The 21,293-nt window shown below is 39.7% G+C and overlaps 1 protein-coding gene across 1 annotated transcript in view; it reads left to right on the top strand.

Moving 5' to 3' along the window:
• MUSK (muscle associated receptor tyrosine kinase) overlaps window positions 1–21,293 on the top strand; it is a 221,111-nt gene that overhangs the window by 172,002 nt on the left and 27,816 nt on the right. Inside the window, exons 8-11 of the mRNA XM_069086620.1 lie at window positions 7,530–7,536; window positions 12,676–12,942; window positions 17,653–17,828; window positions 18,697–18,720. Of these exons, the coding sequence (XP_068942721.1) occupies window positions 7,530–7,536; window positions 12,676–12,942; window positions 17,653–17,828; window positions 18,697–18,720 (474 nt within the window). The remainder of the gene's footprint in view (window positions 1–7,529; window positions 7,537–12,675; window positions 12,943–17,652; window positions 17,829–18,696; window positions 18,721–21,293) is intronic.

The raw sequence follows: 21,293 nt of genomic DNA, 5'->3' as shown, positions 1-21,293 counted from the left end.
ACTGGAAGATGAATGGATGGAATAATCATTTATATAGCACTTAATATGTGCACCACGTTTTATAAATACCCTTCTGATCCTTATAACAAACCTGTGAGGTAGGTTCTATTCAGTTAAGGAAACTGAGGCGAGCAGAGTTTAAGTGACTTGCCCAAAGTCACATAGCTAATACGTTCCTAAAGCTGGATTTTAACTTAGGTCCCTCTGGCTCCAGACCCAGAGTTCTATTCACTGTGCAACTAGCTGCCTTAAGTGCCTTTTGGATCCCTGAAGGGAGCCTTAATTTCAAGCAAACGGTTTAAAGTGCATTCAGTACAATGTTCATTATGTTCCTCCCACTTAGGTAAAGTATGTCAGTCACTGGCTTATCACAGAACTTTATGCTGGGCTACTAGCTCAAGTATCTATCTCTAAATGAAATAGGTAATAGACGGCTGGAGCTCCACAACACAAACCTTCACACAGAAGCAGATCAGATAGAGTGGGAAGAACACTGACTCTGGAGTCAGAGGCCCTGCATTCAAATCTGGCCTTGGAAGCTTACTACTTCTGTGACCTTGGACAAATCACTTAACTTCTCTGGGACTCAGTTTCCTTATCTGTAAGAGGAGAGGGTTGGACTAGATGGCCTCTGAGGTCCTTTCCTTTTAGATCTTTCAAACCTAGTGTAATATAATGCAAAAACAATACCTCCAAACTAACATATAGTTGGCATGTCATCAGACTCACTTGGGAAAAACAAGATTATACAGATATATGTGTATAGGTATGTGTGCATATATACACATATATACAGTACATAAATATATGTATACATATGTATTCGTATGTATACATAAACACATATGTAAGTCTTTTATGCTTGTGTGTATGTATGTATGTATTTTTAACCAGGCCCTTCCTTAAGAAACGGGAGCCTGGTTTAAAATATAATATGCAAATATTGAATGAGATAGCATGATGAAGTGGGTAGCTGTGTGACTTTGGGAAAACCACTCCCCCTTGCTGAGTGTCCCTTTCCTTCTCTATGAAATGGGAGAGGTTCATTCCTATAGAAGTCACCTCCCAGAATGGTTGCTTCTCTTTTCTTTGCTCCTTCAGCTTCCTCCAGTGACATTTTTGACATGAAAGAACTCATTTTGAACCCAAAGCTGTAAGATGAGAAAGGGGAAGTGTAGCCAAGGAAGTTGCTCAGAAAACAAAAGGGAACATTAACTTTTGAGAATAGTGACTTCTGTGAAGCTTTCCATTCTCAGGGAAGTCTCAAGCATTTTTGAATTCCAGCCATTTGGAACTCACTGAGGGGCAACTTCTCACTCTATAGTTAAGCAGCAGGAAAACCTTCCTTTCCTGCTCACATAGTCCAATGACATGGAAATTTGTAAAATGTTTTTCAAAATTCTAAAAACACTGTATCATCAATCAATATAATAATATCATTCACTTGGTCACATTTTCCTAAGGAAAAGGCAGTGACTTAGTGTGTGGCCCTGGGTAGATGTAGAGAGGTCTTTAATCTGATGCTATCAAGTGAACAAAACAGCAGGCCCATCAGACATATAAGCTTTTATTAGGAAGTAACCCCTATACCTAACATCATTTTTCCAAAGTGATGATGCATGCAAGGCAATGTTGAAAAAGTCAATTGAAGCTCCTATACAACCTTCCTTCTTCAGATATTTTTATTCATTTTTTCATATTCACTCTAGTAAGGAAACTGGAGACGAGAAAAGCTGGAAGCCTGAGGTGCCTGAGAAGACATTTTTGACTGAGCTTTTTTTTTGGGGGGGGGTAGAGTTTGGCTGCCAACAGCAATAGTAAAAATAAAACAACTCACTTCTCACTAGGCATTTTCCTCCTGGTTTCCCAGATCCCGGTGTATTGCCTGAGGGAAATTAGAGCCACATGTTCCTGACACATTCCCATTTGCTGTAACTCATCAAAAGTTTCTTTCATAAGCATGACTTGGGGTGTGAGAACCTGGAGGAGCAGCCTCTCAAATCCCTTTGAACCAGGAAGTTACTTTCCTCACCCTTACCCCCTCTTCCCTAAATCCCAGCCCCCAAAGGCTCAAATTGCATCCTAAATTTGGATCCAGGTCAATGTGAAGGGGATATTTGGCAAAAAATGTTCTCCTTGTCCTCAGGAGAACCATTTGGCAGTCTGATGGTAATATGGTGGGATCCGGGAAAGAGACAGTGTAATATAGGAGAAAGGGTACTGGACCAGGGGTCAGTAGACCCGGCTTCTTATCTACTTCTACTATGTATTAACTATGGGACTTTGGGCAACTCCCTGTACCTCTCCTAATCTGCAAAATGAGATGATTGATTTAGGTTAAAGGTTTTTAACATGGATCCATGGATAGATTTCAGGGTATCTATGAACTTGAATGGGGAAAAAATTACATATTTATTTTCATTACCCTCTAACTAGCATTTCCTTCAATTACTTACAAACATTATTCTGAGGAGTTCATAACACAAAAGAAGTAAACCTCCGTTTTAAATAATATTTGCTGTCCCAGCCAATGCTAAAATGTGATTTTATGAGGACATTCCAAGGTCTTTGTACTGGGAATAGTCTTGGAATAGTGGTCATCAGGATAAATAGACTCAGGGATAGGGGAGAGAATTACTTTCCTATTATTCAATCTTCCTCAGGCATGATCATAGACCCTGCCCAACATAATGATACTCAGTATTTTTCCCTTACTGATCTGATCTCTGGAACACAAGGCAGTTTTTATGGATATATGACACCTAAAAAAAATATATATATATATATATATATAAAGTATGTATCATATATTTCCTATATATTTATACATACACATATATATATAGACATACATGTACATATATACATAAGCGTGTGTGTATGTGTGCCAGGCAGCTTGATGGTACAATGAATAAAGTGCTAGGTCTGGAGTCAGTAAGACCTGAGATCAAATCCAGCCTTAGACACTTACTAGCCTTGGAAGTGACCCTTGGAAGTCATTTACTCTGTCTCTGCTTTAGTTTCCTAAACTATGAACTGTGGGATGATAACACCTACCTTCCAGGGCTGTTGAGAGGAGCAAATGAGACAATATTTTAAAATTGCTCAGCATGGTGCCTGTTACATAGTAGTGACTTAATAAACATGCTTGCTTGTCTCTTTCCTTCCACCCATCCCCTACTCCCATCTCATCCCCCTCACCCTCCCCCCATGTTAATCTTCCAGTCTTACACTTTTCACCTTTTTTGATAGACTCAATGGATTTGAGATTCATATAAATGAATTTAAACCCCAAATACCTTTGAGGTAGTTTTTTCCCCTTTATAAAAGGATTCTTAACCTAGGGCTATGAACTTAATTTTTTTTATAATTGTATTTCAATTTAATTAGTTTCCTTTTTAATCGTATGTACTTTATTGTATGCATTTAAAAACATCATGCCAAGATGAGGTTTTACTAGATCGTCAAAAGGACTCACGACATACAAAAGGTTAATGATGCCAAAAGCTATCTCCAATATCTTATTTGGAGGTTCCCCAGAAACAGACTAATTGATATAGGTAACGAAAAAAATGTGCTGGATTTGGATAGAGAGGGAATAACTTTTTCTAGCTCTCTCACTATATGACTTTGGGCAAGTCACTTAAAGTCTGGATCTGAGAGGAGCAGCTGGCAGATTGGAGGCCAGACACTACTTAGGTCTGCACATGTCATGTGCTCCTCCGCGACCACTGCCCCAGGACCATTCTTTGCTTGCCAGCCACCCTCCAGAGCAAGACTCAAGGGCAGGGGTTGTCATCAGTCTGCCCCTTTCTGTCTAAACGCCAGACCTCTATAAGCCTGACCAGAATATGTGGGGAGAAGGCATCTGTATCCCTCCTGCAGAGTGATCCCAATCCTCCACCTCAACAACCTGCAAGTCCAGAAGTCAATCATGATACCATTGAATTGGTCAAACTAATACAAGAAATTGGAGACAAGTTGTATTTAGAATACCTTGCACAATCTATCCAGAACAATCTAAAGTTGACTTGCAGATGGCTTTAACCCATGAAGACCCTTAGTATGTCCCCATTTCATCAATAAGAGATTGTAAAAGGGTTAAAGAAACTTCTTAGGGGACTTAGAAGGCTTTTCAATGAATGTTCTTAAAGAAGAAAGATCCAGGGGCGGCTAGGTGGTGCAGTGAGTAAAGCGCCAGCACCGGAGTCAGGAAGACCCGAGTTCGATTCCGGCCTCAGACACTTAACACACACACACACACACACACACACACACACACACACAAACTAGCTGTGTAACCGTGGGCAAGTTACTTAACCCCAATTGCCCTCCAAAAGGCAAAAAAGAAGAAGAAGAAATATCCCCATCAGAAAATACATTGCCTTGGAGGTTTGTCAGAAGCCATTCTTTTCAACCACAGAAAATTATCAAGACCAAAATCCACTAAAAACCACAAGATGCTAGGACCAGGAATTTTTTGGTCCATTTTAGCATTTTTCAGCAAAGTTCACTACGGAAAACTAATGTGAACATGAATGAATGTTACTTGTCACTACAAGCACAAATAAAGTATCTCTACCTTGTGAACAATGTCTCAGTTCTAGAACAACAGGATTTCTACTTATATCTGCTTTATAGGCCTGCCAAATGTCTCTCTCCTTCCCTTCTTTCTTCCTTTCTTCCTTCCTTCCTTCCTCCCTTGGCATTTGAGGTTAAGTGACTTGCCAGTCACAGCTAGTGTCTGAGGACCAATCTGAACTCAGTTCCTCCTCACTCTAGAGCTAATTCTCTATCCACTGTGCTACCTAACTGTCCCTGAATGTATTTCAGTATGCTTTGATATGCTGCATATATTGAAAAACCAATGATTTCCAACTGCATGTGTACATAAAGAATGTGTTTCTTAACCAATAGCAACATTTTAGGCCTCACCTGAACTCTCCATGAAATAATGACAGATTACTTACACAAAGTATATTATGAATCGGACTAGTTTAGTTTCTTTTGGATAGTACATGAATTTGAAAGAAAATAGTTTTTGCAAGAAAGAAGATTGTGAGTTTATGAAACAGGCAAAAGGTAAAATCTGACAAATTGGTATTGCAGGAAGGAATTATTTCTCTCCCCCCCTCCCCTCACAAGCTTCTCATGAAATCTCTGAATTTGAGTTGTTTGCAGAACAATTATGCAATTGTAATGTGCTTTCCACTTTAGTTGAGCCTGGGACTGAATTTTCAGAGGGAGCCACTTGTTTAATTTATGGTAAAGAGTTCTGTGATAGTGAACTCATTTTTGTATTTATAAGGTTAGGTGAACTTTTCAAAGCTATTTGAATCTATTGACTCTATGAACAACATTTATTTCTTCAGTATTTAAGGCATTATAATGCTTATAATGACTAGGCAAGTTTTGCTAGATGTGTTATTGCATTAAAGTTATCACTTGCAAAAAAAATCTCTTGAGTCTCAGTTTCCCATCTGTAAAAGGAAGTGGGAGTGGATCTCCAAGTTCTTTTCCAACTCCAAATTGAAGAATGACCTAAGCTCCAAAAGGGAAATAGTATGAGGATACATAGATAGATAGATAGATAGATAGATAGATAGATAGATAGATAGATAGATAGATAAATAGATAAATAGATAGATAGATAAGATATGTGTATGTATATACAGACACACATACCTATATATGTATATATGTGTATAAAAGGTTATATTTAGAATTTGAAATATTGAGAAAGATGCTAATGGTCATCTTTAAAAGTTAGGTACTAAAGGCAAACTTCCCCTTTTTTTTAATCATCAAATGATTCCTCCAGTGACATAACAAAGCTAAGCTGACTTTTCTATATAAGCTCAAAGAAATTCCAAGTGGTAGCTCTGTTTATTTCCTGGTAACAATGCTTATTTTCACGTGAAAGAACTTCTTTAGACTCCCAAGGTTCAGGCTTGAGTAGAGGGAAGTGTGACTGAGGAAACGGCTCTGAAAATCATAGGGGAACAGTAATTTGTGATATTGGTAACTTCTGAACAGCTTTCCATTCCGAGGGAAGTATTGAACATCTTTAAATTGAGGCCATTTGCAACTCACAGAGGGGCAACTTCTCATCATTTCATAATAAAGCAACAGGGTAATGGACTCAGACCCAAAGCAAGGCAGAGAAAAGACATTACACCACAGTTCTGCAGTATAAAGAATTTCCTTGCCCTGCACCCAACTACTCTCAATAATTTTGAGGAGAAAACATAAGTTGTTTTTCCTCTATATAATTCACTTACTTCTTAGAAAGTCCTGAACTTCCTCTATGCTTGGTAAAAAGGAAATAAAGAAGTCTCAATAGGGAAGCTACATGGTATAATGAATAGAAAGCTGGCCTCAGAGTTGGGAAGACTGCCTCTGACTCATATTGCTTGGGTGAGCCTAGGCAAGTGACTTAACCTCTCTATGCCAAGCAATGTTTTAGGAATCTAAGATTCACGGAATCTGCTAATCTGTTTTGATAAAGGAAGTTCCTAACCAGGAGTTCTCTATGTGGATGAAATCACAGATCTGGTAAAAGAGGGAAAGAGAAGGTGGAGGTGGAGGGAGGTGGGGGGAGAGGGAGAGAAAGTATTAATAAGTAGATAGACAAAGGAAGAAATAATCATGCTTGTGGGAAATAAATGGACATTGGTAGCAATAGATTTAGCATATTTTCAATCAATTCAACTCAGGAAACATTAAATGCCTGCTATGTTTCAGGCACGGGGGAAAGAAATATGAAAAGAAAAAGAAATAGTTCTGGTCCTCCTGAAACTTCCATTCAATGGTTGCTTCATGCTTGAACCAGTAATGCACCTGAAGTCTTCAGAAGGTCTGAAAAGGACTGCTGCTCATGCTAGACAATGCAATGCCCCCAAGGAGAAAGGATACTGGGGCTATAATGCTGCCAATGTTCACAACTGCGGGCGCAATAACTATATAACTTCTTGATTTTCCTCTTCTTTCACTGATCACCCCAACTTTATTGGTGAAAAGTTCCTAGTGGTTCAAAGAATAGGTGGAAATTAATTCCACCTACAAAATCAGTATATACTGATGACTCTACCCACTGATAACCACCAGATCACCAAGAATTTGGATGTCCAAGACTTTCTCATTGCTTCTTTTCCCCCAAACTTGTATGTCAACCTAGGGACACTTAAGTCTCAAATAGATCTGTGATCATAGGAGATCTCAGAGGACATCTGTTATAACTTCTCATTTTACAGAGGAAACTGAGACCCAGGAAAGTCAAATAACTTTCCTGAGAGCATGAAGGATGTATGCAGAAAAGGCAAGATTTGAATCCAGGTTCTTTGACTCTAGAAGCACTACAATTTCCACTATGAACATATCTTCCAGTAATTTAGAGTCAAAATTTTTCAAAATGTTAAAAATTATCTAGTGGTAATAGAAAAAAGGAAACGAGAACTTACTAATTCTTTTTCTCTTTTTCTCCTTCATCTGGTGGCTGCCTGTGGGGCCTTCCTTTCCTGTTCACATAGCATGGAGGTAAGAAAATTGCTCAATGAGAACATTATTCTTTGGGTGGCAAGAGACTTTAAAATGCTTTTTCCTCCTCTTCTCTCTGCCACAATTTCATTCTTGAAGATGAATAAAGAAAGATGAAAAGTCATAAGACAACTGCACATTTAATATGGCAGGATCATTCCTAGTTACTATCCATAGAGCTCCCATTCATTCATTGGTGCCTACCATGTGCATGGTACCGTGTGAGGTGCGATCAAACTTTACATAATGGTTTTTATCTTCTATGAACTTATAATCAAATTTGGTCACTAAGGATGTTAAATTCCACTGTACTTTGATAAATCCATGATCTCTGGGTGATTTAGTGGAGGTCTCAGAATGGAGGAGACTTGGGATGGATTCCCAGTTCTGACTCTCAGGAGTGTGACTCTGGGCAAGTCACCCAGTCTCCCAGCCTCATTTTCCATATCTATAAAATGGGAATAATTGCATTTTCATTGCCTACCCCATAGAGTCATTATGAGAAGAGAAAAAAAATGCTTTCTAATATTGTTTTTATTTAAAGAACCAAACACGATTTTATTTCCCAGGATATAAATGTCACCAAAAAGTTATTATGAAATATTGATTTGGTATATTTTGGCCCAATAAAGTCATTCTGACATGCATATCATTTTCTTTAATATTCACATCCAAAATAGCTTTTTCCTCAAAATCTCCATCATTTCTCTAAAACCCTTTTTCTGATTTTTCTCCGTCATGTCTCATATTCTTTTTAAAAATTAAAGCTTTTTTCCCCTTATCTCTATGACTTCCCAATATCTTCCCTCCCTCCCCAAAGAATCTTTTCTTTAAGGTCTTTTTATCTTGCCAATATGGGTAGTCTTGTAAACTGCCTTGCTTTCTCATCCTATACCATTCTTGTTTACATTTTCCCATATTTCCTCATATCAGAGGCATCTGAATTAGCATTTCAGAGGTACCGAGGTAGTGCTTGGACTATCCATCTGTTAATGACAAAATGAGTTTAATGACAAGGTGACAATTCCAGGACTGTCCAAAAAAAAAAGGCACTATCAGATTAGGGTCAAATGAGTGTCAGCAGCAATAAATTCCCTAAGTTCTTGTCTCTTCCAGTTGTGGAGCTGAATGTAAAGCATTGGATGCTTTTAGGGGAGAGAAGCAAAGACAAAAAGCATTTTTATGCAATATAAAAACAAGGAAGTCATATTCCATAACAGAAAGATGAAGAGACAGTCAGAGACCCAGGAGTACAATGGAAAATACTCCCTACTATGCAACGACTGGATTTGGGGGATGGGAAAAGAGAACAGTGAGGTAAAAGATAATGGCAGGTAGGAAGCCCTGGAAGGGCTGGTGGACAACATTTGGAGAGTGAAGAAAGAATAGCTAGCAAATAGTACCGCTGACCATTCCAAAATAGCAAGCATGTTGTGAACTGATCTCTGTGACCTTCCTTCAACTGGTGGAATAAACAAGGACAGCTGCTGTGATCACTGCTGCTCCCCGGCTCCCTGGCAGAGATGCCGAGTTCCACGTAGAAGATGCACTTTGATTGGGCAAGGATTTGGCTTCTTCTCACTTTGCAAATGACAACTGTGGAAATCAATGGGAATTCTTTGCATTCATTTTCTGTCCAAATCCTGGCTAAGAGCTATGAGAATATTAACCTTATAGTACAGGGTAGAGATGGGAGAAAGACAGGAGCTAGGGAATTACACTGAGTGACCCTTCAAGGAAATTGATTGTTGAGTTTCCCTTAGTGAGCTGTGAGACTGGAGGCTTAAAGACCTCTTCATATAGAAAGGTAGAGGGAAGGTAAACCTCTTATTGAGGGTTGCAGGGAGAGACTCAGGCAACTAGGAAGGACATCTGAGATTGTGGGCTTGTAACAAGAGGTCTGCTTCCTGACCCCTTTCACAAGCCCTGTGGAACTGAACCAAGCACACAGTGTCGCAAGAAGTTCCACAGAGCAAAGGAATCAGATAGTGGTTTGGCCACGTGCCGTGGGGCCTATACAGCCAGCCACTAGGAACTAAACGAAGCCAAAGCACCCCCAAGTCATTTTTGGAAAGTTGTCACAGAGATTTCCTTTTGATTAAGGAGAGACAACACATTGCATGGAATGTGGATGAGGGGTAACTTGATTCTTAGCAGCAGAGCTGGCCCATGGTGGTACCTTGAACAAATCTCCCTCATTTCTTACTGACTCAGCATCTTCACTTCAAAATGAAGATGGCGACACTCATTCTTTTGTCCCTTATTACACCCTTTCCTGGGATGTGCCATCACGGTCAAAGAGATCCATTTTTTACATGGGGAGAACAGTCTAAGTGGTTTATATTAAAGTCACTTTCTGAATATTTAGCATTAGTCAGCTTGCACTAACCAAATTTCCTGCTCTGGAACTTCACTATTTGCAATAGCAAGGCACAAATCAGAAGAGAGATTAAAGACTGCCTTGTCAAACCAGAATAAGAATCCCTTCTACCAAATCCCAACAAGGTATTGTCCAGCCTCAGTCTGAGGACCATTCCATTTCAGTAGAGATAGCTAGAACTGCTTAAAAGAAACAAAAAAGACCCACCATACCTGAAATAATCTGCCTCTCTGCAGTTTTCACACTTTGCTCCTAATCCTTTCCTCTAGGATCAGACATAATACATGAAGTCCCTTGCCCACATGACAGTCTGTGTGATTATGTTGTCCCATGACCCTGGCTCTCCCTCAGGCCTGGAATGCTCTCCCTCCTCCACTCCAACTACTGACCAACCTAGTTTCCTTTAAGTCCTAACTCAAATCCCGCTCTTTCAGAAAGCCTTCTCCAATTCCTCTTAATTCCAGTACCTTCCCTCTTTTTTTTTTTTCCTATTTAGCCGGTACATAGCTTGCTTTGTATTTATTTGTTCACATATTATCTCCCCCATTAGAATGTAAGCTCCTGGAGTGTAGGAACTGTCTTTTGTCTCTTTTTGTATCCCAAGAGTTTAGCACAGTGCCTGGCACATAGTAAGTACTTAATTTTTTTAAGTCCACAAAAATCCCTAGATATTTTTTCAATGGAACTACTGTCTGGCCATACTTCCCTGTCCTCTATTTGTGAAGTCATTTTTGTTTGAAAAGCAAGAATAGTGCTTTACTTTTATCTCTACTAAATTACATCTTATTTGACTCAACCCACTGTTCCAAATTGTTTGTATTTTTTGGACCCTGGTTTTGCCATCCAATATGGTAATTCAACTTCTCAGTTCCGGGTCCTCTGCAAATTTTACCAGTATACATATATGCCTGCATTCAAGTCAATGAAAAAAATGTTGAACAGAGCAGGACCAAGGGCAGATGCCTGGATCTGTGACATTGTCCAATTAGACCTCAACCCACTAATGACTTTTCTTTGGGTCTGATCATTTAAATAATAACAAATCTACTTAACTGTAATATAGGTTAGCCTATATTTCATCACCTTACCCAAAATATACCATGAGAAATTATTAAAGGTTTTGCTGACATATAAGTATATCTTATATGAACAGCATTCCCATTATCTAGTAATGTAGCCACCCTAACAAAGAAGGAAATGAGGTTAACCTGACATCACTGTTCCTTGAGTAAGCAGGCTGATTTTTTAGTGTTCACTGCTTCCCTTTCTAAGTGTTTAGCTATGGTTCCCTTCATAATTATTCCTAGAAATCTTGCCAGCTATAGAAGTAAGCTCCTTGTTCAGTAATTTGCAGATTTCTCTTTCTTTTTTTTAATTGGGAAAACATTTCTTCTCTTCTCCAGTTCTGTGGCTCCTCTGCCTTTTTCCAAAATCTGTCAAAGATCACCAACAGCTGCTCAGCTCTAGTATCTGCCAGTTCCTTCAATACTTTAGGATACAAATCATCTGGATCTGGTGACTTGAACTCCTTGAGAGCAGCAAGACTGTCTCCTAATTTATCTTTAGTGAACTCAATGGAAATAGCAATATACTGTTTCACTGAGTTATGTTAAATTATGTTTGATTCAAATATTTAGCCTGGTATGCAAGAACTTTCACAATCTGGCACCACCCTGTCTTTCAAACCTATTTAATATCCATACTGTCCCCTGTGGCCAATCAGTACAACTTATTGTTCCCCGTACATTCCCTGTTTTTTTTTTTTTCTGTCTCTGTAATCTTTTCTGTCCCTGGAATGTCTTCTTCCTTCTCCCCCATCTCCACCTCTTAAAATTCTACTTATTTAAAAATCACACCCCCCTCAAAGTTTTCCCTGATCTCTCCAATTAATAAAGATTTTTTCATACTACTTGGTTTTTCACTTATGCAATTATCACACATTATTTTGTATGATAATTATTTTTACAGGTATTGTATCCCCCTATTGGATGGTAAACTCCAGGAGGGCAGGAACTATCTCTTCTCTAAACTTAGTTTCTGCTCCTTATCTCTTCCAACACCCATGTCCTATCATGGTACTCTGCATACAGTAGAAGGACTGGATATATCTGTAGCTCTAAATAAAAAACATCCTTTACCGGGGTGGCTAGGTGGTGCAGTGAATAGAGCACTAGCCCTGGAGTCAGGAGGACCTGAGTTCAAATCCAGCCTCAGACACTTAACACAAAAACTAGCCATGTGACCTTGGGCAAGTCACTAAATCTCAATTGCCCTACCTTCCCCCTCCAAAAAGCAAGAAAAAAAAGGGGGGAGAGAAAAAAAAATCCTTTACCAATACAATTATGCACCTTCTTAGAGACTTAGAGTCTTAGAGAGTTTCATAGAGTAACTGAGAATTTAAGTGACTTGCTGGGGCCACACAACCAGGATGTGTCAGAGTTAGGACTTGTACCCAGGTCTTCCTGGATCTGAGGCCAACTCTGTGGAAACCAATTATATTGAAAAACAGTTATCAATATAGAAAAATCACGTTTATGGATCCTAGGAAGGGAATGCTGTTATGTAACAAATGTTGAATCGATACAAATTCCAATCTTGTATGTAAAGTGATGGATGCAGTAAGTAGATTATGGCACTGGCTTTTTTTGTTGTTGTTGCTCTCTGATTTTTCTTCTGCCTCTAGGATACATATTTGGAACAAAACAGTCTGAATGTCGAGAAGTAGCATGTGCTTGGGAACTTTGTTCGTTATTTTTCAGCAAACTTCACCGAGAAGATTCAGGTTACTGCAGTACCTATAGAGGGGAGGTTTGCAGCACCGTCTTGGCAAAGGATACCCTTGTTTTCTACAACTCCACCTCTGGGGACCCAGAGGACACCCAAGAGCTTCTTGTCCAGACCATCTGGAGTGACTTGAAGGAGCTGAGTTCACTCTGCCGACCAGCTGTGGAGTCTCTGATCTGTAACCACATCTTTCAGGGGTGCGATGCTGCTGGATTTATGCCAACTCCTAAACCTTTGTGCAGGTGTGTTGGCTGGCATATGCATGCACATATTTACTAAAACAAACCAGGTATGGTGTTTCACAAAAGCAGAGGAGGTTGTGAGCAAGAGTGAACCAAATGATCAATTATATGTGTTTGGAACAAAGTATAAATATAATCCCAAATTAGATTTTATTAAGCCTTCTGTGTTAATGATAGGTGGCTCTGATTGGTCATGGAAGAAAAAGAATAAGAGAGAATAAAAGAATAAAAGAGTTTAATGTACTACTAAATCAGAAAAAATAACATTATGTTGATTTTTGGTGGGGGGACAGGGTTGGGGAACAGGATGTAGACTTGTAATTTCCCAGTGTGGGAGCTCCCTTCACGGTAGCAGATCATCAGCCACTCATCTTCAGCTTACAGTCTTATACAGTTGACTGGGGACACCGTTTGGTTAAGTGCCTTTCCTCAGTTTTATGTTAGAGGCAAGAAAAAAGGAAGGAGGGAACAAAGGAAAGAAGGAAGGAAGCTGATGGGGGGTAAAAGAGAGAGGAGGGGAGGAATAAGGAAGGAGCACCTACTATGTGCCAGGCACAAGTAAATATTATCTCATTTGATCTTCACAGTAACCTTAGGAGATAAGTACTATTATTATCCCCATTTTATGGTTGAGGAAACTAAAGCAATTAGGGATTAAGTGATATGTCCAAGGTCATGTCAACATGTCAACATTGGACTAGATGTGTCCACATCTAGAAAGTGTCTAAGGCTGAATTTGAACTCAGGTCTTCCTAATTTAATGCCCAGTGATCTGTCTATTGTACTACATAGCTGTATCACCAAGGCAATATTCATAGTACCAAAGGCAACTATGAATATGCCGGCATAGTTCTAAATCACAAAATATAAACCAATTCTCCATATAGAAGAGAGAAGCAACATATTTATTCAGACACCAGAAAGCCAAATCCCAACATCAGAAAACCAAATCCATCATAGTGACAAAGAAGTTAATGTACCTTATTACTGCAGTAAGCAACACCATCCCAAAGCCTTCCCCCTGCTCAGGCGTTCCCACAACCAAACACTCACAAGCCTATCTGTCTCCTTGCCTGTGTCCTCTCTCTCCCTCCACGCTAACTTCTCTGACTCCCAGCTTCCTCTCAGTTCTGCTCCACTATTCAGCAAACTCCTTGCACCACAGTCTCCATGTGATTACATTCGGCTTATTGAGGGCAGGGAAGGTCTTCAAATTACCATTACTATTACAATAGCTGCCACTGAAACAGGACTCGAACCATCCCAGAGCTTCCCAACACGAAAACAGCTTTAAATGAGTATGTCATGCTGCATCTCCATGTTACTCATTCCATTTATCACAACATCATCAAGAAAACTATAGGACCCTCCTTTGAGTCCACTTTGGGGCAGTAGGTAAAACACTGAATTATTTTGTTGTTGTTGTTTTTGGAGGGGGAAAGGTAGGGCAATTGGGATTAAGTGATTTACCCACGGTCACACAGCTAGTTTTTTGCATGTGTTAAGTGTCTGAGGTTGGATTTGAACTCAGGCCTCCTGACACCAGGGATGGTGCTCTATTCACTGCACCATCTAGCCACCCCTGAAACACTGAATGTGAAGCTAGGAGAACTAGATTTGAATCCTGGATCTAACACTTACTGGTTGTGTTACCTTTAAGTCGATTTCATCACCTATAAAGTAACTCCTAAATGTATATAGTTTTTTTTTTAAGATCTTTAAGATCTGAGAATGCTGGGGCATAGTGGATAGAGCACCAGCCCTGGGGTCAGAAAGACCTGGGTTCAAATCTGGCCTCAGATACTTACTAGCTATGTGATCCTGGACAAGTCACTTCACCCTGATTGCCACCACCATCCTCCCCGCCCCCCCCCCCCCTGCAAAAAACCTTTTACATAAATGATCTCACTAATGGAGAGGAAACATGGTATAATGGATAGAAAGTCAGGGTGACCTCAATTCCAGACCCATCTCAGAGATCCTCACTTTGTGACCCTGGGTAAATCCCTTCCTTTCTCAGTGTCCCCATGAAATTGCCTAAGACCATAAACTGCAAAATAGTCATTGATCTATCTGTATTGGGAGAGGGCTAGCTCAACAGAAGCCTCCTCTCTTTCAATGAAACCACAGGTTCAGAAAATAATTAAAATAGAGATAATCACATTCGCTCTACCTGCCCTAATGAGTGATTATGAGGAAAGTGCATTATGAATGTGAACTCTCTAGCCAAAATATATCCTTGCTCAAGCCTGCAAGTGATAGATACATTCGAGTGCTGTGGGCACATACTTACTTCTCTTCAATACCCTCCCACCACCTTTAATGCTTTCTCTGTGACCTGAGTGGAAAGAGGCAGAACCTGTCTGTTAATGTCCCACATTTACCAGAAGTTTTGGATTTCCCCATCAAGGGTTTATTTCCTATCTTCCAATAAGTTCATATGATGTTCTACAGCCCTAACCAGAGGATTCCCTGCATATAATAAGTAGAAGGTGTAACCAGTAAAGGAAGGTGAAGACAGCTACTCCCCAGCCTTGTCATCAGCACCCCATCATAACCCACAATCATTGTTGTTGTGGATGCTGAGATGGTTATCATCCTTACAAAGTGGCTCAAAGGCTTTTAACCAATTACACTGTCCCCGGATCAGATTGCCACTGCACTCAACAAGACTGACAGCTGTTTGATGCAAATAATTCATTAGGTTATAAAGAGGTTTTAAAAAACAATCATTTATGTGGACTTGAAACAAAGACAATCAGGCATACTTTAAAACTATTGACATTTTAAAATGAACATCTAGGTAGTACAGTGAATAGAGAGGCCCTGGAGTCAGGAGAACCTGAGTTTGTATCTGGCCTCAGGCACTTAACACAATTATTAGCCATGTGACCTTGGGCAAGTTACTTAACCCCAATTGCCCTCCAAAAAAAAAAAAGGCAAAAAAATAAATTAATAAAAAAAGAATGAACATCCATAAACAATTATCCAATAACAATTGATCAATTACTCTCTCTGGTGTTCCCTTTGCATTTTCTTTATATCTGTCTACTCACTCCACAAAGACACACACACACACTCACACACTCACTCTTTTAAAAAAAGTCACGTGAAGCACCATGGCATGCATAGTCGATAAAGTCAGGAAGACCTGAGTTCAAGACATGCCTTTGACACATAGTAGCTGTGTGACCTTGGGCAAATCATTTAATCTTTCAGAACCTCGGGCAATGTTCTAGGACTCTAGGACTGGTTGTGTAGTGGAGAGCATGCCAGACCTGGAGACTCATCTTCCTGAATTCAAATCTGGCCTCAGACACTTCCTAGCTGTGTGACCTTGGGCAAGTCACTTAACCCTATTTGCCTCAGTTTCTTCATCTTTAAAATAATCTGGAGAATGATATGACAAGAAAACCCCAAATGAGGTCATGAAGAGTCAGAAATGACTGAAAACAACAGAAGAGTTGCTGATTTGTCTTGGTGGAGGGAGTTTCCACATCAGCAGTTCCCTGTTTTAATAAAATCAGTGACCCAGACCTACACAATAAAAACTAATAAGCATCATTTAGGTACAAGCTATTCTGCTGTTGTTGCTTTCTTAATTCTGCACTAACATTTTGATATTCCTCATAGTTGTCAGTCTTATTGGAACCACAGGCATTCTGTTAGGCAGGGTGTCCAAAGGTCTTGGTGCATTTTTTTTCACATTTTTAAAACTGCCCCCAAAATTTTTGGGACACTGTGTCTGTCACAGTTTGTGCAGCTAGCTCCCTACTATGGACATTTAGGTAGCTTGTAGTTTTTTTACTCTCCCAAATATTTCAATATGAGTGCAAAATGAAGTTGTAGAGATAAGGTATATCATATAGAGGAAAGAGAATTAGATTAAAAAAAAACCCCTAGGGTTAGAGTCAGAGCTGGAAAGAACCTGAGGCTGTCTAGTCCAATCCCATTTTACAGATAAGGTTAATGAGGTTCAGAGATCTGAAGGGACTCATTCAAAGTCACAGAAGAGGGTTGGGGAAGGGATTTGAACCCTGATCATCGGGGATTTCAGAGCCAGGGTTCTTACCACTGTGCTGTGCTCTTTTGAGAGGCCTAACCTTTGTACATTGGTCAAAATCCTGGAGGGAGAATCAAAAATGTAGCTAGCAAAAATCAAGAACCCAGGAACTGCCTTCCCAGATTAAAGCTTGGTAATATAAAAAAACAAAGTGGGTTCAACAGAATGAACACTGGAACTAGATTCAAATTCTTCATCTGGCACCTACCAGGACTGTGATATTAGTCATAATTTAACCTCTAAATTTCATTTGGCCTCTGAGATTTGTGATCCTAATTCTAAAAGAATGTATTTACTGCAATTAATGATTTCTCATTATTCTTCTAAAATGACAGACCTTGGGGCTTCCATACAAACATACAGTCTGGTTAATACTATATTTATGATACTCCCTGCTTTGAAATTCTGTAGAATTACTTGTGTTGAAAAATCAAGTTATGCCACTGGGATACCCAGGATGGAAAACTGTGTGTTCCCAATAAAATTTCCTATAATTTAGGGAGTTTCTCAAACCCTTTTTGGAATGAGAATCAGCTTGCACTACCATATTGTTTCGAAAACACAGTATATAAATTATACCTTAAATACTGCACTAACATGTCACTCTTTAAACAGTCTCTCTCACTGTTCTCCATAAAATGTTTTAGAGAGCACTGCCTGGCTGTAAAGAGTCTATTCTGCACAAAGGAATGGTTGACACTGGAAGAAAAGTCCCACAAAGGCCTATACAAATCTGGATTGCATCTGTTGACCTTGCCTGAATGCACCAAGCTTCCCAGCATGCACAGGGAGCCCATGGCTTGTACAAAAGTGCCACATTTAGGTAATGCAGAATCCTATGTCTCAGGAGTTCTTATCTGCAATCTATGAACTTTAAAATAAAAGTATTTTTATAACTGTGTATCACTATAATTGATTTCCCATTTATTCTTATGCATTTTATTTCATGTATTTAAAAATGTTATTCCAAGAAGGGATCCACGGGCTTCACCACATGCTAAAAGAGTCCGTGACACCCCCCCCCAAAAAAAAGTTTAAGAACCCCTTGCTATACTTCATATTTAGAAGAGAGTATGTTCCTAGAGCCAGGTTACTCTCATGAATTAACTCGTTCTTTCCTCAGGATAAAAGGAAAATTAGAATACCTAGTTTCAAAGGTCATTACAAAAAATGAATGAATTCATTCAAACCCTGTTGGAGGCTTTATCCTTACCTGGAACCCAGTCTTACTTCAGAGTGGCTCTTTTACAAGATCTCAGAAACTTCCTTTGGCATGTTGAGAGAAAGAGCTAAGACTTGCCCTGGGTTGACCTAGTCAGGGGAGGGAAGGACTAAGATCCCCTTTTTAAAAAAACAAACAAAATGAAACAACAAAAAAAACCTCTCCAGAGTAGCTTGAAGCAGATATTGAAGCAAAAATCCCCATTAGCATGTGCTTCAAACTGCTGACCTCATCAAACAAAGCTGATCAGCTCCATGTTGCCATAATGAACTTTATAAGTGGCCATGTGGTTATCCCAAACATCTGGCATGATTTCGGGGAAATCTCTTTCACATGAGTGGGAAGGAATGCTTTCCCACTACAAAATGTAAAGCTGAGAAATGATTTGTTTTTCTTAATGAGCTCTCACAGAATAATTGGAAATTACTACTCTTCATTGTTTTTAATGTCCGCCCTTCTCCCCCCTCAGATTTAAAAAAAGATAACACAACAAGTAAGTAGTTTTGTGTGCATTCTTGAATCCTTGTGTGCATTTCATTGGTAACCTGCATGCTTCTTTGCATCTGTTCACTTTAATCAAAGAAAAATAGGGTGCTCTAAAGGTCGTGGGGCATTTGTACATAGCATAGAACTTGCTGTGTGATCATTTGATGGTACAAGTGACTTTAGCTGAAATATGCACTGTGAATAACATAGCATCCTCAGGACTGAACCCAGGATTCCATTCCCCTCCACTAACACAAGCTGGCACCTTCTCTGCAGCCTTTCATTTAAGAGTGCTGCCTAGAGCAGTGGTATCAAACTCAATAGAAATGGAGACCGCTAAAGGGCACTAGGGCATAGTTTGGGCTACATGTGTCCGAGACTGAGTATCTAGATCACTAGTACGTTAAGTGACTTGACCAGGGTCACAGAAACAATATGTATTAATCAAGAATTGAATCCAGGTTTTCTTGGCTTTGAGGCTAACTTTTTATCCACTACTATATGACTACTTCTAAGCTATCAGGGAGACCAGATGGTAGAATGGATTGAGAACTGTCCTTGGATTCAAGAAAATCTGGGCTCACATCCTACCCCTGGCATTTAATGGATGTGTAATTCTGGACAACTTTCAGTGCCCTAAGTACCTAAGACTAGAATTTTCTAGACTATAGTAATAGAGGAAGTTTGTCACTGGGAGTTCCCTACAACAATGAAATCGTGGAACAAGGAGAAGGAGGAAGAAGAGGAGGGGAAAAAACATAAACTGGACTCGGCACCAAGAGACCCAGGTTCTAGCCCTTACTGCTATCTGAGCTATCTCTGTGACCTTGCAAGGTGACAACCTCTCTTAGTCTAAGTTTCTGCTTACATGAAATAAGGGTGTTGGGGGCGACTAGGTGGCACAGTAAACAGAGAACTGGCCCTAGAGTCAGGAGTACCTGAGTTCAAATTCAGCCCCAGACACTTAACACAGAACTAGCTGTGTGACCTTGGGCAAGTCACCTAACCCCAATTGCCCTACTCTAAAAAATTTGCCCCTCTCTAAAAAAAAAAAAAGAAATAAGGGTGTTGAACCTTCAAAGCCATATGGTAGGTGACTTCTAAAGATCCCTTCCAGTGCTAGGGTTCTCTGAAGATGTCATTGAAGGTCTGATAAACATGCCCTTCTCATTTTTTTTGCTTTTTTTCTGGAGGGGGGAGGGCAGGTGGGGTTAAGTGACTTGCCCAAGGTCACACAGCTAGTTTTTGTGTTAAGTGTCTGAGGCAGGATTTGAATTCAGGTTCTCCTGACTCTAGGGCCGATGCTCTATTCACTGCACCACCTAGCTGCCCTGCCCTTCTCATTTTCAATGCTTTTGCTTATATGAAGAATGTGAAGGATAACTGATTAATCCACCCTGTGTGCTGGATTCCTCTACACTCAATGGCAAGAAAGCCTGAGGAAAGACCCCAAAATACTGGATGAACCCCCTGTGGAGGCTTTTATAGGTGGACGTGAGAGTCACAGAAGAGGAGAGTGCATGGAGAAATTTTTTATCTCCATCCTCTGAAACATCTACATCAGGGAGATCTGATCAGATCTCACTAAAATGACTCACAGATCCATGGAAGCACTGAATTGAATTTAGCTTCCCCCAATGCTAATTGCAGATTATAAGATTATTCCTTATAATAACTGTGTCCATGATCCCTTCGTTATACCTGTAGATATTTCTCTACTTCTTTCATTATTGGAGGCATCTACTTCTCTAAAAAAAGTCCACCTGATATCTCATGTGGTGAAGGTGACCTTAGCTTTTCCATATGATTCCAACAGAGCACAAACATTGACTTGTTGTACACAGCTGGGAAGGTTCTAACAACAGATTCTGCCTGTTGTACAAGGACAAGCCTAACTAAATGCCAAGAGGCTCATCACCAGCCTGCAGGCTGGATAATAAGTGGTGAATTATCTGACCACTGATGTCCAATAAACAGAAAAATACAGAGTGATTCTAACAAACAGTGTAGCCAAATACAGAGAATGATTCTAATGACCAGTATTGCCTTTAGTTTAACTGATATAAAGCAACCACTAGAGGTCAAAAGACTGCATAAATTTCCTTAACCAGAAAGCACTTGATCTCTCTACCTAGAAGAAAAATGGCGGCCAAGGGCAATATCAATTTAGAAAATTAATATGCAAAACTGTGGAAAAGGCGGATGGTGGAAGATTATAAGCAGTCTTGTTCACAAAACAGTGAAAAGTAGCAGAGGGGACAACAAGCTTACAGAAGACTGGAAATGGAACCCAACTAAGTCAGATCATTTCAGAAGTATTTAATAATGAAACTAGAAGAGAACAGCAAAAGTGGAAAATGAAACCTGCCCACCAGCATTTTTAGCGAGGCTGTTTTCTTTCACCAATGACATGACATTTGGGTTTGAACTCCTCAGCTTCTGAGGCACTTTATAGTAAAGTAGAAATGGCACTTAAGAAAATGAAATTGAGAAAAGCAATTAGACCACACCAAATCCACACAGAAAAATAGCCATGCTGGACACAAAACAATTTTGAAAGTATCATGTGATCACTTTTCA

This window comes from Petaurus breviceps, unplaced genomic scaffold (genome assembly GCF_028583685.1).
Source record: "Petaurus breviceps papuanus isolate PSGF00001 unplaced genomic scaffold, PetGlider_PUasm1.0 118, whole genome shotgun sequence".
Taxonomy (NCBI): domain Eukaryota; kingdom Metazoa; phylum Chordata; class Mammalia; order Diprotodontia; family Petauridae; genus Petaurus; species Petaurus breviceps.
This window is presented reverse-complemented; position numbering and strand designations above follow the sequence as displayed.